General features: G+C 35.9%; 1 protein-coding gene across 2 annotated transcripts in view; it reads right to left on the bottom strand.

The window, feature by feature from the left end:
• Positions 1-27,478, bottom strand: part of OLA1 (Obg like ATPase 1) — a 189,372-nt gene that overhangs the window by 61,668 nt on the left and 100,226 nt on the right. For both annotated transcript variants that reach the window (XM_036075803.2, XM_036075804.2), the window contains one exon: positions 13,200-13,375. In XM_036075803.2, the coding sequence (XP_035931696.1) occupies positions 13,200-13,375 (176 nt within the window). The remainder of the gene's footprint in view (positions 1-13,199; positions 13,376-27,478) is intronic.

The raw sequence follows: 27,478 nt of genomic DNA on the forward strand, positions 1-27,478 counted from the left end.
CTGTCGAAGATGACTAGGTTTCTGGTTTGCATAATCTAATAGATAGCAGTACATTTCACTGAAATAAAAACCTGTGGAAGAGAATCAGATGTGAAGGAGGGGATCCTTGAGTTTGATTTTAGATGTGCCAACTCTGAGATATCTTTGAGAAATCCATAAGATGTCAAAGTCAGGAATGAAATATATTAGTCTGGAGCTCCAAGTACAGAGAAGGGCTAGAGATACAAACCTGGAAGTTATTTGTATTTAAACAGTAATTGTAACAATGGATATGGATGATACCACATAGAAAGAAAACTGAGAGGAGAGAGCCTTAGATTCAATTTTAAGTAATGCCAATATTTAATAACAAAGATATTAAGAGGATGAGCCTGCAAAAGAAACAGAAGTTGCTAGAGAAGGAGGGCTACTGAAAAATCACTATGACTGAAAATGTCCATTAGATTTAAAAATGCAAAAGTCACTGATGACCCTGGTGAAACCTGTTTGAGTGTGATGGGCAGGTAAACCAGATAGATTAGACTGAGTTATTACGAGGTAGAAAAAAGAACTCTTTCAAGAGGTTTTTAAGAAGGAGGGTAGTGAAAATATGGTAAATGAAGGATAAGGCGTGTGGTATTAAGGAAGAAGTCCCCCCCACCACCAAGATTAAAAAGGCCATCTTTAAATAGTTAATGAAAACAATCTGGTTTGAGAGGGGCAAGTTGTATATACAAGAAAGAAGGGATTATTGGTGATCAAAACACAACTTTGTGAATACACTAAAACCACTGAATATTAAGGGTAAACTTTATGATATGTGAATTTATCTCAATGAAATAATTTAAAGGCACTGAAGGGGAAAAAAAGAAAGGATGACTAATAGTGTAGGTTTCTGAAAAGTCAGGACATGATAGGATCCAGACAACTGGAATAACTAGCCACAGATGAGAGGAGTGAAAACCGAGTGAATTCCTGTCTGGTAGCTTTTATTTGGATCTCTGAAATAGGAGGCAAGGTCATCTGCTGAAGGTAGGGATGGATGAAACAGGAAGTGGGCATAAATAAGAGGTCTGAGAACAGGGAAGCAGTTGCAGCAGAGAGCAGGAGGGCAAATAAGAAACTGATACGGGTGAGGGCCCACTTGAGGCCAGTAACAATGAGTTTATGGGGATACCAAGATGTCCTATTTTAAATTTCTCCATCTGTGTTTTCTTGACTAGAAGCAAGGAGAAAGTGGACAGGTGGGCAGAGCCAGGAAAGTATGCCTATAACATATGTACCACAGCATCAGTTCATTTAGGAGTTCATTCCCTTCAGGGTATATATAAAATTGATGACGGCCTCAATGAGTCTAATCCTCCTGACCTTTGCCCCAAACACAATACATTCTTTCATTTTTGTTTCGTGTTACTCTGCAAGTCTCAAAACAGTTTCGCACTTCCTAACTGCTGTCCTCAAATAAATAACAGTGAGCACTGAGGGCCTATAATGTGCCAAGTCTTACCATTTTATGCAATATACCAAACACACTATTCAACATGGCTTTACTCTCATTTCAGTTCTCTCCTCAAGGAATGTGGCTCAGTCCACAGGTTCTGCAGAGTAAACAGTCCTACCCAAACAGTCTCCTGGCCGGAATTGGTGGGTACTTGACCTATGAAGTGGTCTCAGGCAAAAAAAAAACTCTGCCAAAATGGGAATAAACTGAGGCAATCAGATGCTTGCTCTCAGGAATCAGGATAAGGAAATACTGAGATAAGACAATTGGAGACTTAAGCTGCAAAGATACACTGAACGAACATAAGACAGAGTAAACTATATGATGTGATAAATAGGTTAATTAGAAGGAGAAATTATGAAGAAGCAGAAATCAGGAATAAAAACAATATATAAAACGGCAGATGAACTCTAGTGGTAGCAAAAAAAAAAGGAGAATTCTAGTGAAGCAGAAATGAAGACCATCTGAGTTACATAAATGGCAGGGCACCACACAGAGAAGGTGCAGACTTCTGAATTCCTGGGTGCTGCCCTGGGCTGATTTACAATTATACTCCAAAAGGCCTGGCTATACTACACTTCCTGATCTCAATAAACATTTTTGGATTTCCATTTCCCTTATTGCCTTGTATTTTAAAAATAAAAACCCATTTCTTGAAATAGCCTAAGTTGAATCTTTGGTCCTTATGACTAAACATTAAAAAAATACAATAAAATTTCTGAGATTAAATCACTCAGAAGATTTTCATCTTTAGCAGATCTTACCTGTATGTTCACATATTACCAAATAAGTCAAAAAATTTTCCCTAAAACCTTAAAAGAAAAACAGTGATTTGCTTAAAATAATGACTATAAACTGAGAAAGTAAAATACCTTACAAAGTGTTAAGATGATCATTAAATTGGTCAGTTACATTTATACCCTCATTCTTGTCATCCCAGTTCAAGAAAAAGGAGACACTTTGCCTCAATCCTTCCCACTGCTGTCTAAGAGCATCATTGTCAAAAATACCTCATTTATGCTTAGAATACTTACTATGATAGTCATTTCTCCTAAACCCATAAAGTAGTCTTACCTAGCATAGTTTGACTCTCACATTGGTATTGCCACAATAAATTAAGCAACTTGTCATTCTAATTTTGAAAATCTTATAACCTCTTTTCTAGTTTTGGGGTATGTGTATTATGTAGACTCAAATAATGAACTACGATAATTTCTAATCACATTCCTGGTTCATGCATTTCTAAATGGGTTGCTATATTTAATATTTTTTTAACTTTGGGGTTCATTTCCATAAATTTATTTTATAAAAGCAATAAAATTAAAAGAGAAAATTATTTAAGGAGGAAGCACTCATAACTATCTCTCTAATCCACTATTATCAGTTAGTATTTCCTTCTGGACTATTTTCAATGGAGATCTCTTCAAAAATGTTATAACCACAATGTACTTGTACAATAATGCTCATAATAGTATTACTCACAATAGCCAAAATGTAGAAACAATCCAAATGCCCACAGAATGTGGTACATAAATATAATATTATTCAACCTTAAAAAGGAATGAAATTCCAATCCATGCCACAAAATGGATGAACCTTGAAAACACTATGCTAAATGAAATAAGCCAGACACAGAAGGACAAAAATTATGATTCCACTTATATGAGGAACCTAGAATAGGCAATTCATAGAGAAAGAAGAAGAGAGGCTGCCAAGGGCTGGGAGGGGGAGGAGGAGATTCAGTTTGGGATGATGAAAAAATTCTGAAAATGGACAGTGGTAAAAGTTGTATAACATTGTGAATGTACTTAATGCCACTAAATTGTACACTTAAAATGGTTAAAGTTGTAAATTTTATGTTATATACAGTTCATCATAATCAAAACATTTTTTAAAGTGTAGGAAACTTCTGCTGTAGGCTGTGTCTGAAAAGATGACTAGGAAACAAGAATGGAGGGGCAGCAGAAGAGGAGAGTTCTAGTAAATGAGCTCATGCGAAACCAAAATGTTTACTAGTTCACTGTCAGGCAAGCTGAGAAAGTGTTAAGTCAGGCAAGGCTGAATCACAAAGAAATCTGTGAGCCACGAACTTATGTTGGCAGTATCTTCACAGGAAGATGGTGAGATATTTTAATCAAGGGAACAACATAGTTAGATCTGTACTTTGTTATTTGTGGAAAACAAGGGCAAGAAGGGCAAAGAAGTCAGTTAAGCTGCAAAAATAAGTGAAGCATAATGAAGCCTAAACTGAAAAAGTCATGAAAATAAGGAGGAAGAGATATAGGGAATATTCAGGAGATAAAATCAATAGGATCGGATATAATGGGAGAAAGAGGAGTCAGATATTGGCTTTCAGTTCAAACAATTCGGTTCCATTAACTGAGGTAGAGACTATGAAAACAGAGACAATGGGGAGAAAGATGAATGAATGTAGTTCAGCTTCACCATGTACTTGTAATATCTTTTTCTTTCAGAAAACAATCTTTTAAGTCATATAAGAATAGTTCTCAAGGGATACATAAACTCTAATGAGGAAAAAAGTGTAAATGAGAAGACAGAAGTGAGAGCATTATGTTTTACAGTATACCCTTTTGAATCTTTTGATTTTAGTGAAAAATACACCTATTACATATGTAAGTATCTTTAAGATAATGAGAAGATATCTGCTAACAGCTGTATCTTTTGGAGGACACTAATTATTTAACTCAGAGATACTGACAGGAAAAAAAAGACTCAATTACAATTTCTGATTGCCTTCTTTGGTTGTCTAATTAATTGTTAGTTCTATGAATATTTTTTAAGTGTGATAATTTCCAAATAATTGATCAATACAAAATAAATCATTCCTTAAAGACTTCTACTTACATTTTCCAAATTTTGTCTTTCCAAATGAAATGTATACACACTTAAAATAGATTTAAAAATCAACCTTGGCGGCACCTGGGTGGCTCAGTAGGTCCAACTTATGATTTTGGCTCAGGTCATGATCACAGGGTCATGAGGTCGAGCCCCGCATCAGGGCAGTCTGCTTGAGATTACCACTGCCCCTCCACCTGCTCGCATGTGTGAATGTGTGCACACACCTGTGCACAAACTCTCTCTCTCTCTCAAATTAAGAAATAAATAAAATCTTAAAAAAAAAAAACCCTGATCTTAATGCCCTAGTGTTAATGTTATATCATAAACCATCCTCCAGAAAGATACGTTGAAGTCCTAACCCCTGGGACTCAGAGTGTGACCTTAATTGAGCATTAGTTAAGATGAAGCCATACTGGAGTAGGGTGGGCCCTCAGCCCAATTATGACTGGTGTCTTTATAAGAAGAGGGAAATCTGGACAGAAACACAGAGAGAGGATGACTACGTGAAGATGGAGGCGGAGACTGGAGCTCTACAGCCACAGGCCAAGGAATGTCTAGGGCTACCAGAAGCTGAAAAGCCAAGAAAGGATTCTCCTCAGGAGGGTTCAAAGGAAGCATGGCCCTGCCAACACCTTCATGTCAGACTTCTAGTCTCTAGACTTTGAAAGAACACATTTCTATTGTTTTAATCCAGTTTGTAGGATTTGTTATGGCAGCCCTAGGAAACTAACTCACTTGGCTAGTTAATACCAATAGGAAATGTTTATCACACACCTGCCTTCTTTAGTGCCTCGGTTTTACCACAGACAGCAAGACCCACTATAAAAGATGACTTTATGTCAGAATATATCCACCTTACACTTAGGAGAGATTCTGTTTTAGCATTAAAAAGTTCTAAGTTTTTCCTGCTTATTTACATAAAAATACAAATGACATTCAAATCTAGAAAATGGAAACTTCCTAAGAAGAGAGGCTTGAAATGTTGCATTTTTGGAAAGATTATCTAGAAAACAGACACATTTGAGTGAATATTAAGGAATATTCAGGTAACTAGTAAACAAAATGATCTACCTAATTTTTTTTATAACTTTCAAGTAGTTATCTCTTTTACAGCCTAGGATCTATGTCCAATCAAAGTCCCGCCAATCATTTTATACCTCTGGACCATTTGTTAGAGAATGTAAGGAAACATTTTTTTTTAGAACTCCCCTATAAGAAATAGTTAATATAATCACATAGGTACTGTCTTGGGAAAACTAGAGATAAATCAGAAGCAAGGAAAAATATAAAGCATCACCAAATTAAACTTGTGATCCCCAAAAATAACCAAAAATAAATACAATGATTAGGACAAAAAATTTAAAGCACACTGGGTGAAGGAATGTACAGCAGAGACCGTTGGCTGTCCATATCCCCTTTGCCCTCACAGGTCCAGTACATGCTAATGGCTTCTTGCTGTAAGGATCTATAACTCTGCCTAAGCGCCATGCTTAGAGCACACAGACATCAGGTGCCAGGGAGTTAACAACCCTAGGAGCAGCCCAAAACCAATGACTGAGGGAAATTAGTTGATAATCACCCCAGCCTCCTCATCATTCCAACAGAAAAACTATAAGACATTTTCTACACTGTTTTTCAGAGGTCCCTAACAGGACTGAGCCCCAGCTGTTCAAGTTTCTACCTGCTTGTTTACATATTAAACAATATGTAACAAAATTAAACTCAGTTTCCTTCTCTTCCTGGTCTTAATTCCTCATTCCCTGAAGTGCCTCCTAAAATAGCTCCCAAAGAAACCACCTACACTCCAATCCGTGCCTCGGTGTCTACTTCTGAGGAAACCCAATCTAAGACTTTAACCTAAGTTTAGATGAAAAGGCAAAGGGTCTCATATTTGACTCAAAATGGCTTTGCAACTCCAAATGGAACAGTCTTAAGAAAACTCATAAGGAGCTTTTTCTTAACCTTTGCTTATAAATTACATTGTCCACGTAATTTTTCAGGTAAGTGAAGATGGAATTGATCCTAAAGCCTATAACTTCTCATAGGTCAATCTCTTTCAGTTTCACATCTCCCATCATATTCCTTTTCCAAGTTCAGACAGAAACTTCAAAACTCTTTCTCCAGTACAAAGCTAAAATTATAGTTTGATGAATGCAGATCAGAAACCGCTAAGGACAATGCATATGCATTTAACTCTTTGGAAGGCCATCTAAAAGAAATCATTTCCTTAGACCTTTTTTCTAAATTAAAAAAAAATTAATAATACGCTTATGAAAAAAAGTCAAGTAACAGAGAGGTGTAGTGTGTAAATACTCAAAGTATTCACCCTAATCATCCACTTCCCTTTCCAAATACTTAATTCTTAAAACTGTTTAAACTTTCCAGATGTTTACTATTAACATGATTGAGGGTGTTTCCATACTTGTTTTACTACAAATGTGGGTGTGACTTGCTTTTTTTTTTTTAAGGCAAAAAGTAAAATGTAAAAATAAACCAACTACTTACAAAATTAATCTACCTTCAAACATCATTCCCTGGTTAAGTTGGTTTCTATCCTCACCAATTGTCATACTGTTATATCATGATATCAGGGAAATTGTTGGTAAAATTTTAGGAGAAGACCTCCATTTTCTTTTTTTTTTAATTTCTTTTTAAATTTTTATTTATTTATTTTTTAGAGGGCGGGAGGGTCAGAGGGAGAAGGAGAGAGAGAATCTTAAGCAGGTTCCACCTCACAATCCTGAGATCATGACCTGAGCTGAAATCAGGAGTTGGATCCTTAACTGACTGAGCCACCCAGGTGCCCCGAGATCCCCATTTTCTTTTCTTTTGCATTTTTAAAATATTTTATTTTATTTAAGTTCAATTAACATATAGTGTATTATTAGTTTCAAAGGTAGAGTTCAGTGATTCATCAGTTGTATATAACACCAGTGCTCATTAGATCACGTGCCCTCCTTAATGCCTATCACCCAATTACCCCATCCTCTGACCCCTCTCCCCTCCAGCAACTCCTCAGTTTGTTTCCTATGGTTAAGAGTCTCTTATGTTTTGTCTCCCTCTCTGATTTCATGTTGTTTTGTTTTTCCCTCCCTTCCTCTATGCTCTTCTGTTTTGTTTCTTAAATTCCACATATGAGTGAAATCATATAATTGTCTTTCTCTGATTGACTTATTTTGCTTAGCATAATACCCTCCAGTTCCACCCACATCGTTGCAAATGGCAAGATTTCGTTCTTTTTGATGGCTGAGTAATATTCCATTGTACATATATACCACATCTTCTTTATCCATTTATCTGTCAATGGACATCTGGGCTCTTTCCACAGTTTGGTTATTGTGGACATTGCTGCTATAAACATTGGGGTGCAGGTGCACCTTTGGATCCCTACATTTGTATCTTTGCCAAGACCCCCATTTTCAATAATAATGAACTAAGCAATTCAGAGTTAACTTCTCTAATGACAACTGTAAAACAGGTCTAAATGGAGGAAATACCATATAATACCAAGGACCTAATAAGATAATGAGGCAGCACCACACCAAGAAGAGGGCTGGAGGTGGGGATGCCTAAGCCACTCTACCCTTGGGGGAAGAAGGGTTGCCTGCTGTATAGCAGTGAACCTCAAACTTTAGCATGCATAAGAACCACTAAGAGAGCTTGTCAAAACATATCCTCAGACATTCTGATTTAGAAGATCTGTAGCTTCCATTTCTAACAAGCTCCCAGGTGATGGTAATATTGTTAGTCTGAGGACCACATTTTAATTGTCCCTGATCTAGACTAGACACAGGGACAGCATGGGATGAGGAAAGTATAGGAATGATTTGGTGAACACACATAAGGCCAGACTCTGTATATCAACCCCTCATTCTATCTTCCCCTTCTCACCTTCACCACTCAAAAGTGTTGACCATCCCACTGTTGCTTTTGGCTACTATTACCTGGGGTCATCTGCCAATCCTCAGGAAAGAGGTAAGATGCCACAGCTCTTTGATATATGATAGAGGAGGCACTTCAATAGGAGTAGGGAAAGACAATCTTTTTAAAATACGGTGCTGTAATAACACGTTTTCCATATGGGGTAAAAAAATCAAATCAATACCCGCCTTATACTACTTACAAAAAATAAATTCCAGGTAGTTAATGACCTAAATGTGAACAGTAAAATAATATGGCTTTTAGAACATAAAAGATCATCTTGATGACCTTAAGGTAGGAAAGATTTCTTAAACAAGACACAAAAAGCACTATACTTAAAAATTAAGACTTAATTAAATTAAATCTTCATCAAAAGATACCATAAAAAAGAGCAAAAACAAAAGCCACATAATGGGAGAAGATACTTGCAATTCATTTAAAACAAATGATTAGTATCCAGAATATATATGTAACTTGAACAAAGTAATGAGAACAAGACACTGATCCAACAGAAAATGGGCAAAATTAGAACTGGCACTTCACAAAAGAGGAAATCCAAGAGTCAACAAATACTAAAAAAAAAAGATCTCCAATCTTAAATAGAGAACTGCAAATTAGAACCATGACCATACTATCACACAGGTATCGAATTGCAAAAATGAAAAAAAAAATCGGGCAATACCAAGTGTTGACAACAGGATAAACTCTCATACACTAAGAAAACAGTGTTATCTAGGAAAGTTGAAGGAATATACACACTCCTACTTCTAGATACATGCCTTAAACTACGCTTATGTGCACCAGGATGTAAAAGAATGTTCACAGCTGCATTGCTCATAATTATCAAAAACTTCGGGGGCAAAATTCAAATGCCCAGTGACAGTAAAAAATATTTTTTAATTATGATATATTCTTCCAATAAAATACTTTAGTGTAAGGAAAACAAATGAATTAAAGGTAAATGCAACATGAATGAGTACACAATATCAAATAATGTTGAGTGAAAAATGCTCATATAAATACATACAACACGACACTATATAAAGTTTTAAATCAGGAAAAAAGAATTCATACGTTTTAGGTGGCACACACACTGGTATAAAAAAGCAAGGACATTATTATTATAAATTTCAGAACTGTGGTTAGCTGTGGGAAGATGAAGAGTATTAAGTAAAGTGGTAAGTAATGGGGATATTTTTGGGTGCTAATAATGTTCTATTTCTTGACATGCAAGTAGGTTTTGCTAGCCTTTATTTTACAACTATTTTTTAAATACATATGAGGTCAATACAATTTTTTTGGAATTTTACAAAAAAAAAAAAAAAAGACAGGGGTGCCTGGCTGGCTTTCAGTAGGGCATCGATTCTTGATCTCAAGGCCATGAGTTCAAGCCCCATGTTGGGCCTACAGCTTACTTAAAAAAGAAAAAAACAAAAAAAAACTTATTGGTCCTGTAGTCAGACTGATCTGGCTGAAAAACTTGGTCTACAATTTACTAAGCATGAAATCTTTTTTGTTTTGTTTTGGTTTTTGTTTTTGTTTTTAATTTAATTTTATTATGTTATGTTAGTCACCATACAATACATCATTGGTTTTTGATGTGGTGATCCACGATCCATTGTTTTCGTATAACACCCAGTGCTCCATGCTGTTCGTGCCCTCCTTAATACCCATCACCGGGCTAACCCATCCCCCCGCCCCCCTCCCCTCTAAAACCCTCAGTTTGTTTCTCAGAGTCCATAGTCTTTCATGGTTCGTCTCTCCCTCTGATTCCACCCCCCTCCTTCATTTTTCCCTTCCTTCTCCTAATGTCTTCCACTAAGCATGAAATCTTGAGCAATTCATAAAACCTCTTGAAATTTAAGCTTCCTCAGTTTTAACATGGAGATAATATATATACTTGCATGTTGTGAGGTTTAAGTAAGATAACATTTATAAAAAGTGTCCAACAGTGCCTGGCTCAAAAAATAAGAAAAATAAGATGTCCCTGCACCAAATGATTCAGTACTGTAAAAGATCTTAATTCTCTTCAAATTGATTTACTGATTCAACCCAAATCCTATCTTTGCTAACAACTAAAAAAAAAAAAGGTTCTAAAAGCCATGTGTTTTACTATATTTACCAGTATCGGGTTTGCTACAAGAATCTATAGCATACACTCTTAGTGACGGTGATATTACTTACAGAGGGGCAAAAGATTGATTCCTATGGGTGAAAAATACTTCGTTATTAAAATGGCTTGTGGCCCTCCAAAGCTCAACCCTATCCAACAAATCCTTACTCATTAGTATTTAATTTCTCTCATTAGTGAGAAATTAAATTAATTAATTTAAATTAAATTTTAATTAATTTTTTTCCTTAGGGATGTGATAATGAAAAAAAAAGGTTAAGGAACACTGATCTATAATTTATTCTGAAGCAGCGGAATCTAATATGAGGGAAGTAAACAATGGAATGATCACAGTTTTGGGAAACAAGAAAATTAGCTTATAATGCTTTCCATCTATCCAGAAGAGCTGAATGGGGAAAGGGAAAAATGAATGAGGAAAAGGTGTTCAGATTTTTCTGTAAACACAAGTCCAAGCGATGCTTTCAAATCATGTACAGAAATTTTAGGAATATGTTTAGAAACAAGAAGAAAATACTGTTACAAGGAATTAAAAATAGCACTCAACATTCTAGTTTTCTTTGAGAGGAAAAGCCAGGAAATGGTAGCCCAAGAATTTAAGAAGAACCTGATGTCCCTTTCTCCCATTTCAGTAAAAAGCAACATTGATGAAAGACATGTATATGATCTCACTGATAATGAGGAATTCTTAATCTCAGGAAACAAACTGAGGGTTGCTGGAGTGGGGGGTGGGGTGGGAGGGATGGGGTGGCTGGGTGATAGACACTGGGGAGGGTATGTGCTATGGTGAGCCCTGTGAATTGTGTTAAGACTGATGAATCACCGACCTGTACCTCTGAAACAAATAATACATTATATGTTAAAAAAAAAAAAAAGAGAGAGAGAGAAGATAGTAGGAAGGGAAAAATGAAGGGGGGTGGAATCCGAGGGGGAGACGAACCATGAGAGACTATGGACTCTGAGAAACAAACTGAGGGCTCTAGAGGGGAGGGGGTGGGGGAATGGGTTAACCTGGTGATGGGCATTAAAGAGGGCACGTATTGAATGGAGCACTGGGCGTTATATGCAAACAATGAATCATGGAACACTACATCAAAAACTAATGATGTGATGTATGGTGATTAACATAACATAATAAAACAAAATTTTTTTAAAAAAGCAACACTGATAACTTTATTTTTAAGATAGTAATGCTTCTGAAAGACATAAGGGTGTCAGTAAGTTTCAATAAACTAAGGGATGACTGCTTAAGAATTTATTCTAATCAGTAACCATGCTGTTTGGGGCAGATGAATTGCTTTCAATCCCAACATCTTTCTCACAACCTTTTTTCCTTTTTAAAAAGGAATATTTTTCATACCCATACTTTTAATCCCCTTCTCTGCCCTAAATCTTACACAATTCCCTCAGAAAAATCTCTCTCCTTTCTCTATTCTCTATGAATAGGAAATAACTGAAATAGCCATGATGTTAAAAGAAGTAAGATGATTGGGCTTGTTCCAGACTACTAAGGAAATCAGTGGCCCAACACACGCCTCCCTGTTTCAGATCAGGCACTGTCAACCATAATTTACTGAGAGTGTGCTCAAGTTTTAGAGGTTGATTCTGCAATTGATTTCTTCCTTAAGAGTGTAGAACTCCTGGGGCGCCTGGGTGGCTCAGTCAGTTAGGCGTCTGACTCTTGGTTTCAGCTCTGGTCATGATCTTGGGGTCATGATCTTGGGGCTGTGAGATCAAGCCCCTCGGTGGGCTTGGCGCTGAGCTCGGAGTCTGCTTGAAATTCTCTCCTTCTCCCTCTGCCTCTCCCCTGGCTCTCTCTCAAATAAGTAAATAAAATTTTAACCAAAAAAAAAAAAAAAAGAGTGGAGCACTCCCTAATCGACTGAGTTTCCCAAACTTATTACAAATAAATAAAAAAGGAAAAAGATAAACAGTTTCCAGAAGTAAGAAAATTAAAAATAAACACATCTATTAAAAATACATGAAAAATTAAAAAGATAGAAAATCTTTCCCATGACAAAAAAAAAAAAAAAAAAACCATAAAAAGCAAATACAGTTTAGGGAAGATATTAGTAAGTGTGAAAATATATCATTTTTTTTTAAGATTTTAAATAATCTCTACACCCAACATGGGGCTCAAACCCACAACCCCAAGATCAAGAGTCATACTCTCCACCCACCGAGCCAGCCAGGTGCCCCAAGAAAATACATAATTAAGGCCATTGTTTTTTAATGTAAAAGACCATTTGATCATACTTAAACTAAAAGCTTCAAAACTGATTTTGAAACATTTATTATATTTTACTAATAATTACTCACTACAATATGATAAAAAACACATCTGAATATTAAAGACAATGACACATGTTTTCACTCCATAAAGATTAAAATTATCTTTCTAATAGTACATTCATTCAGCCAACCTCTATGGAAGACCAATTCCTTGTATAAATCACTTCTTCAAATCCACAAAACTCATATTCAGTTGTTGCTCTAAATCCGTAAGTTTTTCATCATAAAACTACACTTCTCTAACATTAAAACTTGAGAATATACATAGAAACCATATGAACACTCACTCAATATTACTGCTAAATATGCCTTGCTAAGAACACTTTAGCCTGTCATAATGACCCTTTCTTTGTTGCCAAAAGAAAATGAAGTTTCTCCATGATTTTTTAACAAAAATTATCCTTGGATTCTAAAATTCCACAACAATATTAGGTATTTTATTTTATTAGATGCATTATTTTAAAAATTTTAATAAAAAAATGAACTCAAGTATCAAAGAAGCTGTAAATTTTTACTTACATATTCAGGTTTTAATTTTTTATCTCCTCCTCTCACAGCCACTTTTTCTAGTTTATCTATAATGGGCCCAATCATTTCCTCATCCTTAAGCTGAAGTTCTTCGTGTATTATTTCTATATCTCGAATAGGATCTACACTTCCTTCAACATGCGTGATATCATCATCTTCAAAAGCACCTAAAATGAATTAAAGAGAAGCAATCCAATAAACAATACAGAAAGCCATTATTAAAGATTCCTAGATTAACAACTTATTCAAATTATTCTGAACTCTTGCAAGTAGGACATAGTATATATATATATTTTTGTCCTATTTAGTAATATTTAGGGCACTAGCAACAAAACAGTAATTCAAGAGCCTCAACATTTCAAAACCTGATTGAAATAAATAAAATTATGATCTTTACAGAAAGAAAATTATGCTCCAGAACTACTGCTATTTTCAGGTTTGGTACATTAAAAGATACTGAATTCCAGGCATGAGAGACTGAAGTTCTAAACTGCACTATTAGGGTTTCCAAGGGAAACCGGATTTGGGGTGGGGGGGTGGGTGAAATCATCTGGCAGACCTCTTCCCTGCTTCAATCTACTTTATCACTGTGGTTCTGACGGTGATTAGATAATGAACCACTCAGACACACAATTTACACAGCAGCTAATTTCATCGGCCTGATTTGAGGGTATGGTTTTTAGGGGGCTTATCAAAGAAGCAGATGAAGGTGCATTTGTCATATATGAGTGACAACCATTCACACTATCTGAACAAAATGGTGCTGGCCCTTATTAGAAACACATGCTATTATCACATATTTAAAGTGCAGTTGAAGCCATAATTTCAAATTGCCAACTGGAAACATAAGGGTAAAACAACCAGATATTACTGAAGCATGTGTACTGACTTTATGCCCTTTTGAAGACATAATGTGGCAACATAATTCAACTGGGATTTACTCAAATTACCAGATAAAGAACAGTATCACAAAAATGAACAAATACTGAGAAATATTATAAACAGAAAGCAGTGATATACCCACAAAACAAAAAACACATTTATAAATAAATTAATTTAATTTAAATTACCAACTAGATTATATACCCAAAATGAGATGTTTTCAAACATAAAGCATTGATTATTTTAGATAAAGATATCATAGGAATCATGAGAGACAGTTTGATTGAGTTTAACAAGAGAAAAACAGTGAGCATAGCTCATTCTTCCATACCAAAGACCAAGATTGTCATTACAGATTACAAAGAATTTTTAAATATAATTTTCTAGAATTAAAAATAATTAAGCTGTTTGTATCTCAAGGTACAACTATTCAGTAATATAAATTAAAAAACGTAAGTATATTGTTGCAATTAAAATATAAGTACTTAAAATAATACTTCAGTAGTCTTGGCATTAAATTGATGCTATGTTAAATAGTGCCATACAAATTATGTGAACAAAATTAGCAAGAAATGAGGATGTATATTATATCTTACTAGTAAATACACTAGACAGACAGTGATTTAGGTACATTTTTTGAATATTTGGAAAGTATGAAAAAAGTCTTCCTGGAAGCACAAGAATATTTATCATGTTTTGAGGCATCTTACACAAATGACACAATAAAATAGGAAAATAAAAATGAAAGCTTTGTGGCAGAGCAACAAAGACAGTATGGTCAGTTCAGTTATAAAAATAACTATACTTTTTATGACACTCTAAATGAAAAATATCCTATATAGTCATCTTTATGTAAGAACCAATGAGTTAACAACTATAGCGATGTCCTCAACAACAGTAAATGCATCAGCAGGTTTTAAATGACAATTTCTTAACTGCAACCCTCAATTTTAACCGAGCAGATAACAGAAACTTAGGAATTGCAATTCTTCTGGAAGCAAAGAAAATAAAGCTCTCTGATCATCTGAATTAATCCAAAGAGAAAACCAGAATAAAGGGAAATACCACTTGTCTATCTTATAACCTTTAAATTACCCTCTAGATTACACTCTGCCTGGAGTCTGTCAAGGATTTGGCTAGAAAAGAAAGTTATGACTGTATCATCACTAATCCATTCCCCTACTATAAGAAAAAAACTCAAAACACAGGCCCTATACACTCTGGATTGCATTGTTGTTCTTATGCCTGAAAGTTGTTGTTGTTATTATTATTATTATATTCATTTGTATGTGAGGTGGTAACATACTATGAGAAGAACTTAAATTTTTTTGATAAAAATATTGCCAAAAATTAAGATAAAAATTAAGTGAAGGGAACATTAAAGTTACCCTTTAAAACCAAATAGCCTTGTGATGAAATGAGGCCTAAAACAGCTGTAAAATATAAGCTACAGAAATTTGGTGGTCATATGGGCAACTTCCCAATTCTTAGAAAGTTTCTAAAAAGTTAGAGATTACTTCCCAAAGATATACTCCTAGGCCAACAAACTTCACTGTATACTTATATTAGAGCATTCTTCCACATCTTATCTGTTTTCGTACAAGATTTAGTGGTTAAAAGTAAGGGTTTTGAAGTCAGACAGGCTCACTGGTCATAAAATCTTAGACAAATAATTGAATCTCTAAGGATCTTATTTTCACATCTTTAAAATGAAGACATTTCTACCTCTTAGAGAATGGGGATGATTAAATCAGATAACATATGTGAAGTGCTTAGCAGAAAGCCCCACACATAAACTCTTTCAGTAACTGGGGCATATTCTATTTTTTTAAATGATGTAAGAATTAATAATTTAGAAGAAATTTCATAGTAATACACTCAAACATTAGCTTTGAGCAATATCATTTCATGTCATTCAATTCACCTTGGAATAGGTTAAAATAAGTTTTGTGAGTTTATAGAGATTCCCCCCATAATTCGTCTTAGTTCACCAGAACATTTTTACCCTAGTCCATGGCCAAAGTTATTTATTTCAACTTCAGTTTAACTAAAACAATGATTATTATACTTGTTAGAATTATTATCATCCTTTCTCTTTGGGGGAAACATTGTACTGGTAAGGAAGAGGATTTTACTCATCTTGAAGATTATACTATATCATACTGAATTGTTTGATTAGAAAGTTATTTCCATCTCAATTCTCTTCAGTCCTTCTGAATATGTCAAAGAGAAAAATCTTAGTTTGATGCTGTTGGTCTTTAATATCTAACATTTATAAATTTATCTTTTTATCAACAGAGCAGACCTCAGTCTCAGAGCTTCTAAAGGCTAAAAAATTTAATAAATACATAGTTTTCATTGTATTTATTTTTGTTTTTTGTTTTTTGTTTTTTTTTAAATATTTTATTCATTTGACAGAGAGAGACACAGTGAGAGAGGGAACACAAGCAGGGGGAGTGGGAGAGGGAGAAGCAGGCTTCCCACTGAGCAGGGAGCCTGATGCGGGGCTCGAACCCAGGACCCCGGGATCATGACCTGAGCCGAAGGCAGACGCTTAACGACTGAGCCACCCAGGCGCCCCTCATTGTATTTATTTTTATTATCTTAAATTTTGGCAAGTGATACTAATTTTCCACTTATATTAGTGACAAAGTTTCCTGTTTCATTTAGTCAAAAAAAACATGAGATCACATTTTTTTAATAAAATCAAGAAATTTCTGAAAATATTAATTATGGTCATTTTGGTGACAGGATTTAATCTGACTTTTTTAAAACTTCTTTGGTATTATTCTGTGTAAAATAAGCTAATGTGACAGCATGTACTGCAGTAGGGGAGAGGTCATGCCGCTGTGCAATACTTTAACTAGGATAGTAAGGGAGGCCTCTCTAACATGACACTGGAGCTGAGACCAGAATGGCCAGAAGGAGGCAGTAATGTAAAGATCTGAAGGATAAGGTTCTAAGAAGGACGTATAAAATCCCTAAAATGGGAACAAGCTTGAAGTGTTTCAGAAATAGAAATACGGTCAGTGTGGGTGAACCACAGCAGAGGACGGTAAACAGAGGTTAAGTTGGAGAAGTAAAGCAGTTCACATACATTTGTAAGTCATGGGAGTTTGGATTTTATTTTAGCTGTAATGGGAAGCCATTAATTGGAGAGTTTTAAGTAAGTAGAGAGGAGACAGGGTAATAAGATATGATTTATGGTAAGAGGCCACTTTGGCTAATTTAAAAAGAACAGACTTTAAGAGAGGGGATAAGAATGATGGCAGAAATAGGGATCCGAAGGGGTACATGCACCCCGATGTTTATAGCAGCAATGTCCACAATAGCCAAACTGTGGAAAGAGCCAAGATGTCCATCGACAGATGAATGGATAAAGAAGATGTGGTATATATATACAATGGAATATTATGCAGCCATCAAAAGGAATGAAATCTTGCCATTTGCAATGACATGGATAGAACTGGAGGGTGTTATGCTGAGCGAAATAAGTCAATCAGAGAAAGACATGTGTCATATGACCTCACTGATATGAGGAATTCTTAATCTCAGGAAACAAACTGAGGGTTGCTGGAGTGGTGGGGGGTGGGAGGGATGGGGTGGCTGGGTGATAGACATAGGGGAGGGTATGTGCTATGGTGAGCACTGTGAATTGTGCAAGACTGTTGAATCACAGATCTGTACCTCTGAAACAAATAATACATTATATGTTTAAAAAAAAAGAAGAAGATAGCAGGAGGGGAGGAATGAAGGGGGGGAATTGGAGGGGGAGGTGAACCATGAGAGATGATGGACTCTGAAAAACAAACTGAGGGTTCTAGAGGGGAGGGGGGTGGGGGGATGGGTTAGCCTGGTGATGGGTATTAAAGAGGGCACGTTCTGCATGGAGCACTGGGTGTTATATGCAAACAATGAATCATGGAACACTACATCAAAAACTAATGATGTGATGTATGGTGATTAACATAACATAAAAAAAAAAAAGAATGATGGCAGAAAGACTCAGTTAGGAGGTAGTAGTAGTAGTACAGATGAGAGATGACCAAATGAGTGGTAACTTGAAATAAAATAGAGAAGACGAGAAATGCTAGGGCAGGAAATGTATTTTAGAGATGGACCATATGTAGGATGGAAGGTCATGACTGAAGCTATAAAACTGGGTTATCAGATATGTTTAAAATTATGGGTCTGGATGATGTCACGTGAAGAGAGTACTCGAACACTCAGATGTCTGATGGGAAAGAGGATTTGACAGAAGAGACTAGGGGGTGACAAAGTAAGATCTATCATTCAAGAAGATGGCCCACTTAGAAATCACGGTCACTTTCAAAGTTTCACATTCCAAGTAAGCTTGCATAAACACTAAAACAAACACTGACCAACTGCAAGTTGGTAAACCAACTGATATGGAATCATTGACACTATACATGTCAAGAACAAAATCTGTAACATCAAGTCACATACAAGGCTTCAGGATTCTCCAAGACAGCTCTACTGCCAAAAGACAGTAGAGCAATGTCTTTAGAGTTCTAAGGAAAGAGACAGTGACTCAAGAATTTTATATCCAGCCAGGCTGTTTTTCATGGATAGAGTTTCACAGGAATAGAGATTAATGGCAAATAGACTCTGCATTAATATACTCTAACATATAAGACTGAACAACTGCAAGAATTAAGTTAACAAAACAGAACATATGTATTATAAACAATGAAAAGTTAAGAATAGTAACACAAAAATTCGAAGACAAGGAAAAGGAGGTAAAAACAGAAGTGTGCTAATTTCCTCATCTTTCCCAATACGGGATCAACAGATGGACAGATAAAGATGAAACAGGTAATTAAAAAATAGTTTCTCCAATCTTTTAGTGTTCTCATGATCCTCTTTCTTAACTCTAGCAGGATCATGTAGGAGAACATACCTCTTGTGAAAAAATTACCTAAAGTTCAGTCATTTCTTCTGTATTACTTTGGTCCTTTTTCTTTCTTTCAAACCCAATAAAATAAAATATAGTATTCTATTTCTTTTTTAAAATGTTTTTAAATTTATGTGAGAGAGAGAGAGAGAGAGAGCATGAGCAAGGAGGAGAGGCAGAGGGAGAAGCTGACTCCCCACCAAGCAGGGAGCTGGACTTGGGCTTGATCCCAGGACCCTGGGGTCATGACCTGAGCCGAAGGCAGCTGCTTAACCAACTGAGCCACCCAGGCACCCCTGTAGTATTCTATTTAAAATAGAACATCTAATTCTACTTAAAATAGCACACTAATGATCATATTTATATAAAATTCTTTCTCTCTCAATAACACTGACCAAATGCTAATAAAATAATTCCTGGGCAGTGAGCTACTGAGCAATTTTTAAATCTTTAACAGTTCCGTCTTGCTTTAAAGTTTTTATAATGAACATGCATTGTTTGCACAAGCCATTTTTAAAGTCATTTTTAAAACACAATAAACAAGTTTAACTTGCAGAAAAATTAGCACAAATTTTACTTGAAATTTTGGTTTTGCAGTGACTAGCCACAAGGAGAAAATCACTATTACCATTAAAATTATTTTATACCTATACATTTTTATACATATAAAATAGGTGACTGAAAATAATACCAACTATAGTAAAGCTGCCTTATCAAAAGATTTGTTATAGGAGAAAATTAACCAGAAGCTAGGCTGAGACTGGATTCCATCCCAAAGATTTTTTTTTTTAAGATATTATTTACTTATTTATTTGACAGAGAGAAAGACAGCGAGATAGGGAACACAAGCAGGGGTAGCGGGAGAGGGAGAAGCAGGCTTCCCGTGTAGCAGGGAGCCTGACGTGGGGCTCGATCCCAGGACCCTGGGATCAGGACCTGAGCCGAAGGCAGACGCTTAATGACTGAGCAACCCAGGCGCCCCCACCACAAAGATTTTTACCCATCAATCTTGTAATGTTTCCTTTCATAACAAAGCACCTTTCTCAAATCGTCCTGACTTTTCTCACATTTCCAACACTTCTCTTTTGCTACCCAGCAGCAAAGACTTAATCTTTCCCTTCATAGGGAAAATGCATGGGATGTTCGGAATATCAAAGCCCCTTTTTGTTTTTACCCAATCTTCCTTCTTTCCAGCAGTAAAAGAGAAACAATACCTTCTATTTATGGCCAATCTCTCTACTGTCTCTGCTATGGATCTTATCCTCTCCCAAGGAAATTCACTCCACAGATTGTTCCTTGTATTTCTTGAGACCTCAATCTATTACACCTCTCCCTCCAATATTTGTAGCATCTCCATTTCCACTAATATTCTCCCATTAACATTTAAGTCACCTTTGGACATGAATCCCCATTCTAGTATTGCTTTCTTTCCTCCAGTTCAGAGTGAAAATTTTTTTTTAAAGATTTTATTTATTTATTTGAGAGAGAATGAGAGAGAGCATGAGAGGGGGGAGGGTCGGGGGAGAAGCACACTCCCTGCTGAGCAGGGAGCCTGATGCGGGGCTTGATCCCTGGATCATGACCTGAGCCCAAGGCAGTCGCCCAACCAACTGAGTCACCCAGGTGCCCCAGAGGGAAATTTTTAAAAGAACTGTCTGTACCTGCTCTACTTTACTTCCTACTTAAAACTTAACTCACTGCAGTTTGGTATGCCTCCACCATGTTATCAGAAATTGATCTCAAAAAGGATGCCAAGGACGTCAAGTAGCCATTCTTCAGGAATTCTGAGTGAGCTCTCAGCAGCTAACTTCACTGACATAGTCTTTTTCACTGATTCCTTATAACCACATTCTCCTGATTTTCTTCTATTTTCTCCAGCATTTCTTCTTAGGCTATTCCTTTTCTTGCTCTAACTACCACATAAATGTTGATGTCTCTATTGGCTGTCTTCTCTTATCCCTGTATTACACACTCATTAACAGAATTTCCAGCCCAGAACTCCTGAGTGGCTCCAGTATATTCTGAGGTCATAGCAGATAAGATGAACCAAAAATTCTTTTTGGTTATTATATAAATCATTTCTATTATAAAACCTATTCACTAAGTGAATAAACGCAAAATGTCAATGCAGTTTATACTAAAGTTGTAACTTTTTAAAAAAAAAAGATTTTATTTATTTATTAGACAGAGAGAGACACAGTGAGAGAGGGAACACAAGCAGGGGGAGTGGGAGAGGGAGAAGCAGGCTCCTCGCTGAGCAGGGAGCCCGATGTGGGGCTCGATCCCAGGACCCTGGGATCATGACCTGAGCCGAAGGCAGACGCTTAACTGACTGAGCCACCCAGGCGCCCCCTAAAGTTGTAACTTTTGATATTTGTGTGCCTCATTTACTAAGAACCAGTCAAAAAACAGATACATTACTTGGTGAGATACATATGGCATGGGACATCCTATATAGTTATTTCCTGTGTGATGTGGCAGAAATGAGTTAACTATTTTCAATTATTATAAATGGGTTGAAGTTTGATCAATTTACTCATTAATTCAAAGTCTAATATCCTTTTTTTAAAAAAAAGATTTTATTTATTTATTTTAGAGAGAGAATGAGGGGGGAGGAGGGGCAGAAGGGAAAGGAGAGGGACAAGCAGACTCCCTGCTGAGCACAGAGCTGGAAAGGGGGCTTGACCTCACAACCCTGAGATCATGACCTGAGCCTAAACCAAGAGTCAGACGCTTAACCTACTAAGCCACCCAGACGCTCCTCAAAGTCTAATATCTTATTCCATAAAGACTTGAATAAGAAAGATAAATCTACACTGTTAAGGATGCTAAATCTAACTGGGAAGGATTTTAGAAATAAAAATATACTTCAGAAACTCCAGACTTCAGTGAACTGCTTTGCTCTATTTCTACTTAAATTTGGTCCGTATTCAGTTTTCAGAAACAAAGCACCCTAGTTAGATGTAGAAATAGATTTTAAAATACATGATGTCTCTAAGTGTACAGGCTTCACAGCAGTACTTTATATAAACCACCTATCACGGAAACCTTATATTCCAAATCGCATGTCTGAAGTTTTCTTGGAAATAAGAGGGTATGTGGTCAAGATGGACCAATTTGACTTATATTTTTTCCATCCTTTACCACTACACAATACAGAGATAAGGAATTCCTTGCTATTTAACCAGTGCATAAACTGTCACCGTCTCAACACATATGTAAGCCACAATACGCTTTGCTAAATATAAGTTCCCCATTTATTTTTTTAAAGATTTTTTATTTATTTGAGAGAGCAAGAGAAAACAAGAGAGTGTGCGCACAGAGGGAGAGGGAGAAGCAGACTCCCCACTGAGCAGACAGCCTGATGTGGGGCTTGATCCCAGGACCCCGAGATCATGACCTGAGCCAAAGGCAGATGCTTAACCTACTGAGCCACCCAGGTGCCCCTAAGTTCCCCATTTAAAGAAAGCTCACTTATGTATCTAACAATATGCTAAGTCTTTTGAGAATTAAAAACAAAAATCAAAATAATAGGACCTTGGTTTCAATGACTGGACAATGTGCTTGGAAAAACAAATATAATCTAATAAGAATAATACTCACTAACAAGGACTTTAAGTATAGGTTTAATTAATAATTATTCACCAAGGCCTTTAAATATAGGAAAAGAATAGTATAGGTAAAGAAGATGAAGAAAGGCATGACAAGTAACAGGGAAAAGCATCAGAGGAAAAAATAAAGACTGAAATAAACAAGGCTTACTGGAAAGCTGAGTATAGTGAGAAATTGTACCGAGGAGTAGTAGAAGATAAAAGTTTATTACATCAGGTAGGTGTGAAGGATAGGGAAGTCCAAATAGAAATATAAGTCTGGATCTCTACTGATAGTCAACAGGAAGCCAACATTGGTTTTTGTGGTAGTAACAAATGGAAAGCAGCATTTAGAAAGGCTAACCAGAGGGGCGCCTGGGTGGCTCAGTCGTTAAACGTCTGCCTTCGGCTCAGGTCATGATCCCAGGGTCCTGGGATCGAGCCCCACATCGGGCTCCCTGCTCCGAGGGAAGCCTGCTTCTCCCTTTCCCACTCCCCCTGCTTGTGTTCCCTCTCTCACTGTGTCTCTCTCTGTTAAATAAATAAAATCTTTAAAAAAAAAAAAAAAAAGAAAGGCTAACCAGAAGTACAGAACCAGCTAAAAGAGAATTGCTGTACTCTGCCGAAGTGCACTAGGATACTGATGGGAGATATGAGGCAGGCAGGATGAACGGTGAGACTTAACCAAAGAAAACAATGTTAACTAGATAAAAGAAATGAGAGAGAGTGACAGAGAGAGATATATCATGACAAGGTTTCAAGCCAAGAGATCTTTATTTGCATTTAAGGTAACATCAATACGTGTAAGATTCAAAGCCCAAATCAAGCATGAAACCAAAAGGTGTTATATAACCAAAGTACAGACTCTAAGAAAAATAAATAAATAAAAATAAAAAATACAGTACAAACTCTAGGAAAAAAATTATTACGCAAATATACTGAATCTTAAATCATAGCACCAAAACATCCTGTATGCCACATTACTTCACATTCTTTCCAGTTTCTCCTATGTGGTAAAAATAAAGGTTTTGAACAACTGTATTCTAATCCAGAGTCCTACCCCAAATCACTAAAAGGGGCCACATTCATAAGCCAGTAGAAGAAATACTATTAAAAACAATGCTAGAAATCAAGACAAGGATGTCCTGCTCAAAAAAATCTTTATCTTTTCAAATTTCTAATCCATTCTTCAAACAAAGTCCTACCTAGTGTCAGAACTGTGATTCCCAACTTCCTTATAATTCTATAGGTCATTAATATTTAAAGAGAAGGGAGAGAGCTAAATTTATATGGACAACTCACTTAACATCAATAGTTTTATTCATAAACACTGGAAAATGCGAGTTCCTATTTACTTTCTGTAAATGACATGACAAAAATTCCTTATTGTACGGTGGAGAAGAGTGGTTTAAAGCAGGAGTCAAAGCTGTTTATTGAACACTCCAGATGCTCTGATTCAGTAGTGTAGTTTAAGCCCAGGTTTACAGGTGTACTTTAAAACTCTAGTTTTAATCTACATAAAGCCCCTTCTCATCTTGACAATAAAAGCAATTTGAGCAAAAACAGAGTCTAATTCATAGCTGGACCTCAAGCTTGTAATATTTCTTTTTCTCTGTGTTAAATAAGAGGTGTAGTTTAAGCTACTTTCCTTAAGTTATAAAGTGGGAAAAGGGCATCTTGATTTATTATATTTACTTCAAAAATCAATTTACCTTCTTAAAGATATCAGAGAACAAGGAGAATCTGGGAATACAGAAAAGAACCAAAAATCATTCTGCTAACAAAATTCTGCTAAAAAGGATATAGATATAAGCCTCTAAGCTTTCAGAGTTTGAAGCAAATGAAAAGGGTTCTATCAATCAAATTTTAATTACATTAAATGGATATATTTGTAGGCCTCTGGAGAAATAAAATATTTCGTAAACATATAAAAAAGTGAAAATAATTGGTCTAGTAACATAAACTGTTAATTACTTGATGCAATGGCATAAGTGGAATAGCATAACTAGACTTGGTGGGTTGTACTTATTTACAATAACAAATCAATCAAAAGTAGCCTTTAAAGTCTTTAACTTTCATTTTCTAGGAGAAAACCTATTATTTGAAATATAGCAAAGGCCCCCAAATAATCCAGTCTATGCTTCAGGCTAACTGTTTAATGCTGGAATAGAAAATAGAACTATGAGTAGCTAATAGAATTTGCTTTTGCTTTGCTTCTCCTCTCTCTCCTCTCCACTTTCATTATAGGAAAACTAAATCCTGGCCAAGAGGAAGAAAAATTACCATCCCTCTGACATATTCAAAAATTAACCAAGGTTTTCAAAAAGCTTTATAAAATAAAATGCACATGTGGCTAACTTGGAGAGACCAATCTAAAATTACAGAAATTATAAATGACTTTTGAAGGACTTTTAACAAAGTAGTTAATTTATATGGAAGCAATCAAACAATGCTAGAAGTAAAAAATCATCCCCAGGGGCACCTGGGTGGCTCAGTCGGTTAAGCGTCTGCCTTGGGCCCAGGTCATGATCCCAGGGTCCTGGGATTGAGCCCCGCATCGGGCTCCCTACTTGGTGGGGAGCCTGCTTCTCCCTCTCCCTCTGCTTGCTGCTCCCTCTGCTGTGCTCTCTCTCTTATCAAACAAATAAATAAAATCTTTAAAAAAAAAAAAATCATCCCCAACTTTTGAGACAAATATTTAGGAGAGAACAGTAAAGTAGGCCAGTCAGGTTCTGAGACACCTTAGAAATTTTGTTTATTATTTTCTCCTAATTTTAAGAGCTCATATAAGTTAAAAATGATGTTTTTAAGTAGTAACTCAAAAACAAAACATTAAGTAGGAAGAATGAGATGAACAAAGAGAAAAAAGATACAGATATAAAGACATGAAAACCAGGAAAACTGAAGCTTATATTAGTGCAGTAGCAAGCAAAAAACCCTTTTGGTTATTACTGATGCCACTTAACTGATCAAAAGCAACACATTACAATATCACACAATATAATTCTTTAAATGTACAGAATACTAAAATACTCTGCCTTACAGTTACTGCTATTGTACTTATATTGTAGATAATTAGACAACCACACCATTAAAGAATCCTAAAATCACTTAAAGTTATGAATTATAACCCAGAATCAACACCTGTACTTAATTATATTCAATTGCTTAAGGCTTTTACATTTTTAGTTGCTGAAATATATTGACTTTTTTTCCTATCAACTCTTTCCAAAGTAGTAGGCAGAAAAGTACCTTAATGAAAACTAATATTCATCGCTCAATAACATTTTCACTCCTTATTCTATATAATAGATACTTTAAATGTATAAAAGACAACTTTAATCAATGATATTTTAAATTAATATTTATTGAGATTCTGCTCTATCTCTAATGTTGACCTAGCTGCTTTTGTTGTATTAACCTTTTCAACAACCATCTCACTAACTTCCTAATTTCTAAAACATCATTTACCCTTCTGCCAATAGAAAAAGCCCTCTATAAAATGGCCTTGCCCCACCCTCACTCTCCACAAATCCTCAGTTCAGGTCAAACTTCTTCTTTTTTTTTTTTTTTTAAGATTTTATTTATTTATTTGACAGAGAGAGAGAGAGAGAGCAGAACACAAGCAGGGGGAGTGGGAGAGGGAGAAGCAGGCTCAGGGAGCCCAATGCGGGGCTCAATCCCAGGACCCTGCGATCATGACCTGAGCCGAAGGCAGACCATGACCTGAGCCGAAGGCAGATGCTTAATGCAGGTCAAACTTCTACTGACTCATGAAGCCCAGAAGGTTCTTCACATCAATTGTCACTATTTTTGCCCATTCCTTTCCCTGGGCCTCAAAGATATATACCCTTTCCATTACAAATCAAATCCGCCCCGAAAATGCATAGTTTAATTCCCCTCATCTTACAAGACAATTCTAAAAGGAGTCCAGGTCTAAATGTCTACCATCCCTGAGTCATAAGAGGAGTTGTAGGGAGTTGTTTGAAATAAAGTATGATAAAACTAGTGGCTTAACATTACCCTAAATTTGGCTCCCAGGAAGATCCATTTTTATTCCTTTTACAGAGTTATGTTGTAAGCAGGGGAAAAAATGCGAAGAGAGAAATTAACAAAACCTAGAATGTTATCTTTATCACCAGGACTATAAGCAATGAATAAAGGAGTCATGCAGACTCTCTGCCATTCACAACATAAACTAAAGAGCAAATCAGAGCTTTAATTTTTCTAATGGTGGTGCCCATTAATAGCTCACCTTTTAATCAAACTGATCCATTCTCAATAATTTCATCTTACATTTTCAATGCTGTTACTAATCCTTCTGCATGGAATAGTCTTCCTCCCTATTTCTGCCTTTCAAGAAAAGTTACATACCTTTCATGGCCTTAATTAGATGTCACTGAAATGATATCTCCATGATACCTTCTCTAACCATATCTGCTCTCTGAACTGTTAACAATATCTACTTTATTCACATGATTTGTAGCATGTATATCTAGTATTAGAATATGTGATTCTATCTCCTAGTTACCTAAGCTCAAGGATTCTGTCTTATATGCCTGATACACAATTAGGCATAAGGTGAAGTGAAGAATAAAGGAATCAATGAATGAATGAATGTTTCAAGCGCTCATTAGCACTCAGAATGAAAAACTGTTAGAGGGGAACTATAGATTCTAGATGAAGCTAGACATGCAGCACAACAGCAAAGGATCAATTTCACAGCACACAATAAGATATTTAGCAAGTATTTCAAAGAAACCAGTGCTAAGCATGTCAATCACATAAATTAAAAGAATAAGTAAAACATAAAACACTAATAATAACGCAAACAATAATAGAAGTGAAAAGTTTTTGTGTTTCATCTCTTCACCTTTGAACTG

Source organism: Halichoerus grypus, chromosome 4 (assembly GCF_964656455.1).
Source record: "Halichoerus grypus chromosome 4, mHalGry1.hap1.1, whole genome shotgun sequence".
In the NCBI taxonomy this organism is placed as follows: domain Eukaryota; kingdom Metazoa; phylum Chordata; class Mammalia; order Carnivora; family Phocidae; genus Halichoerus; species Halichoerus grypus.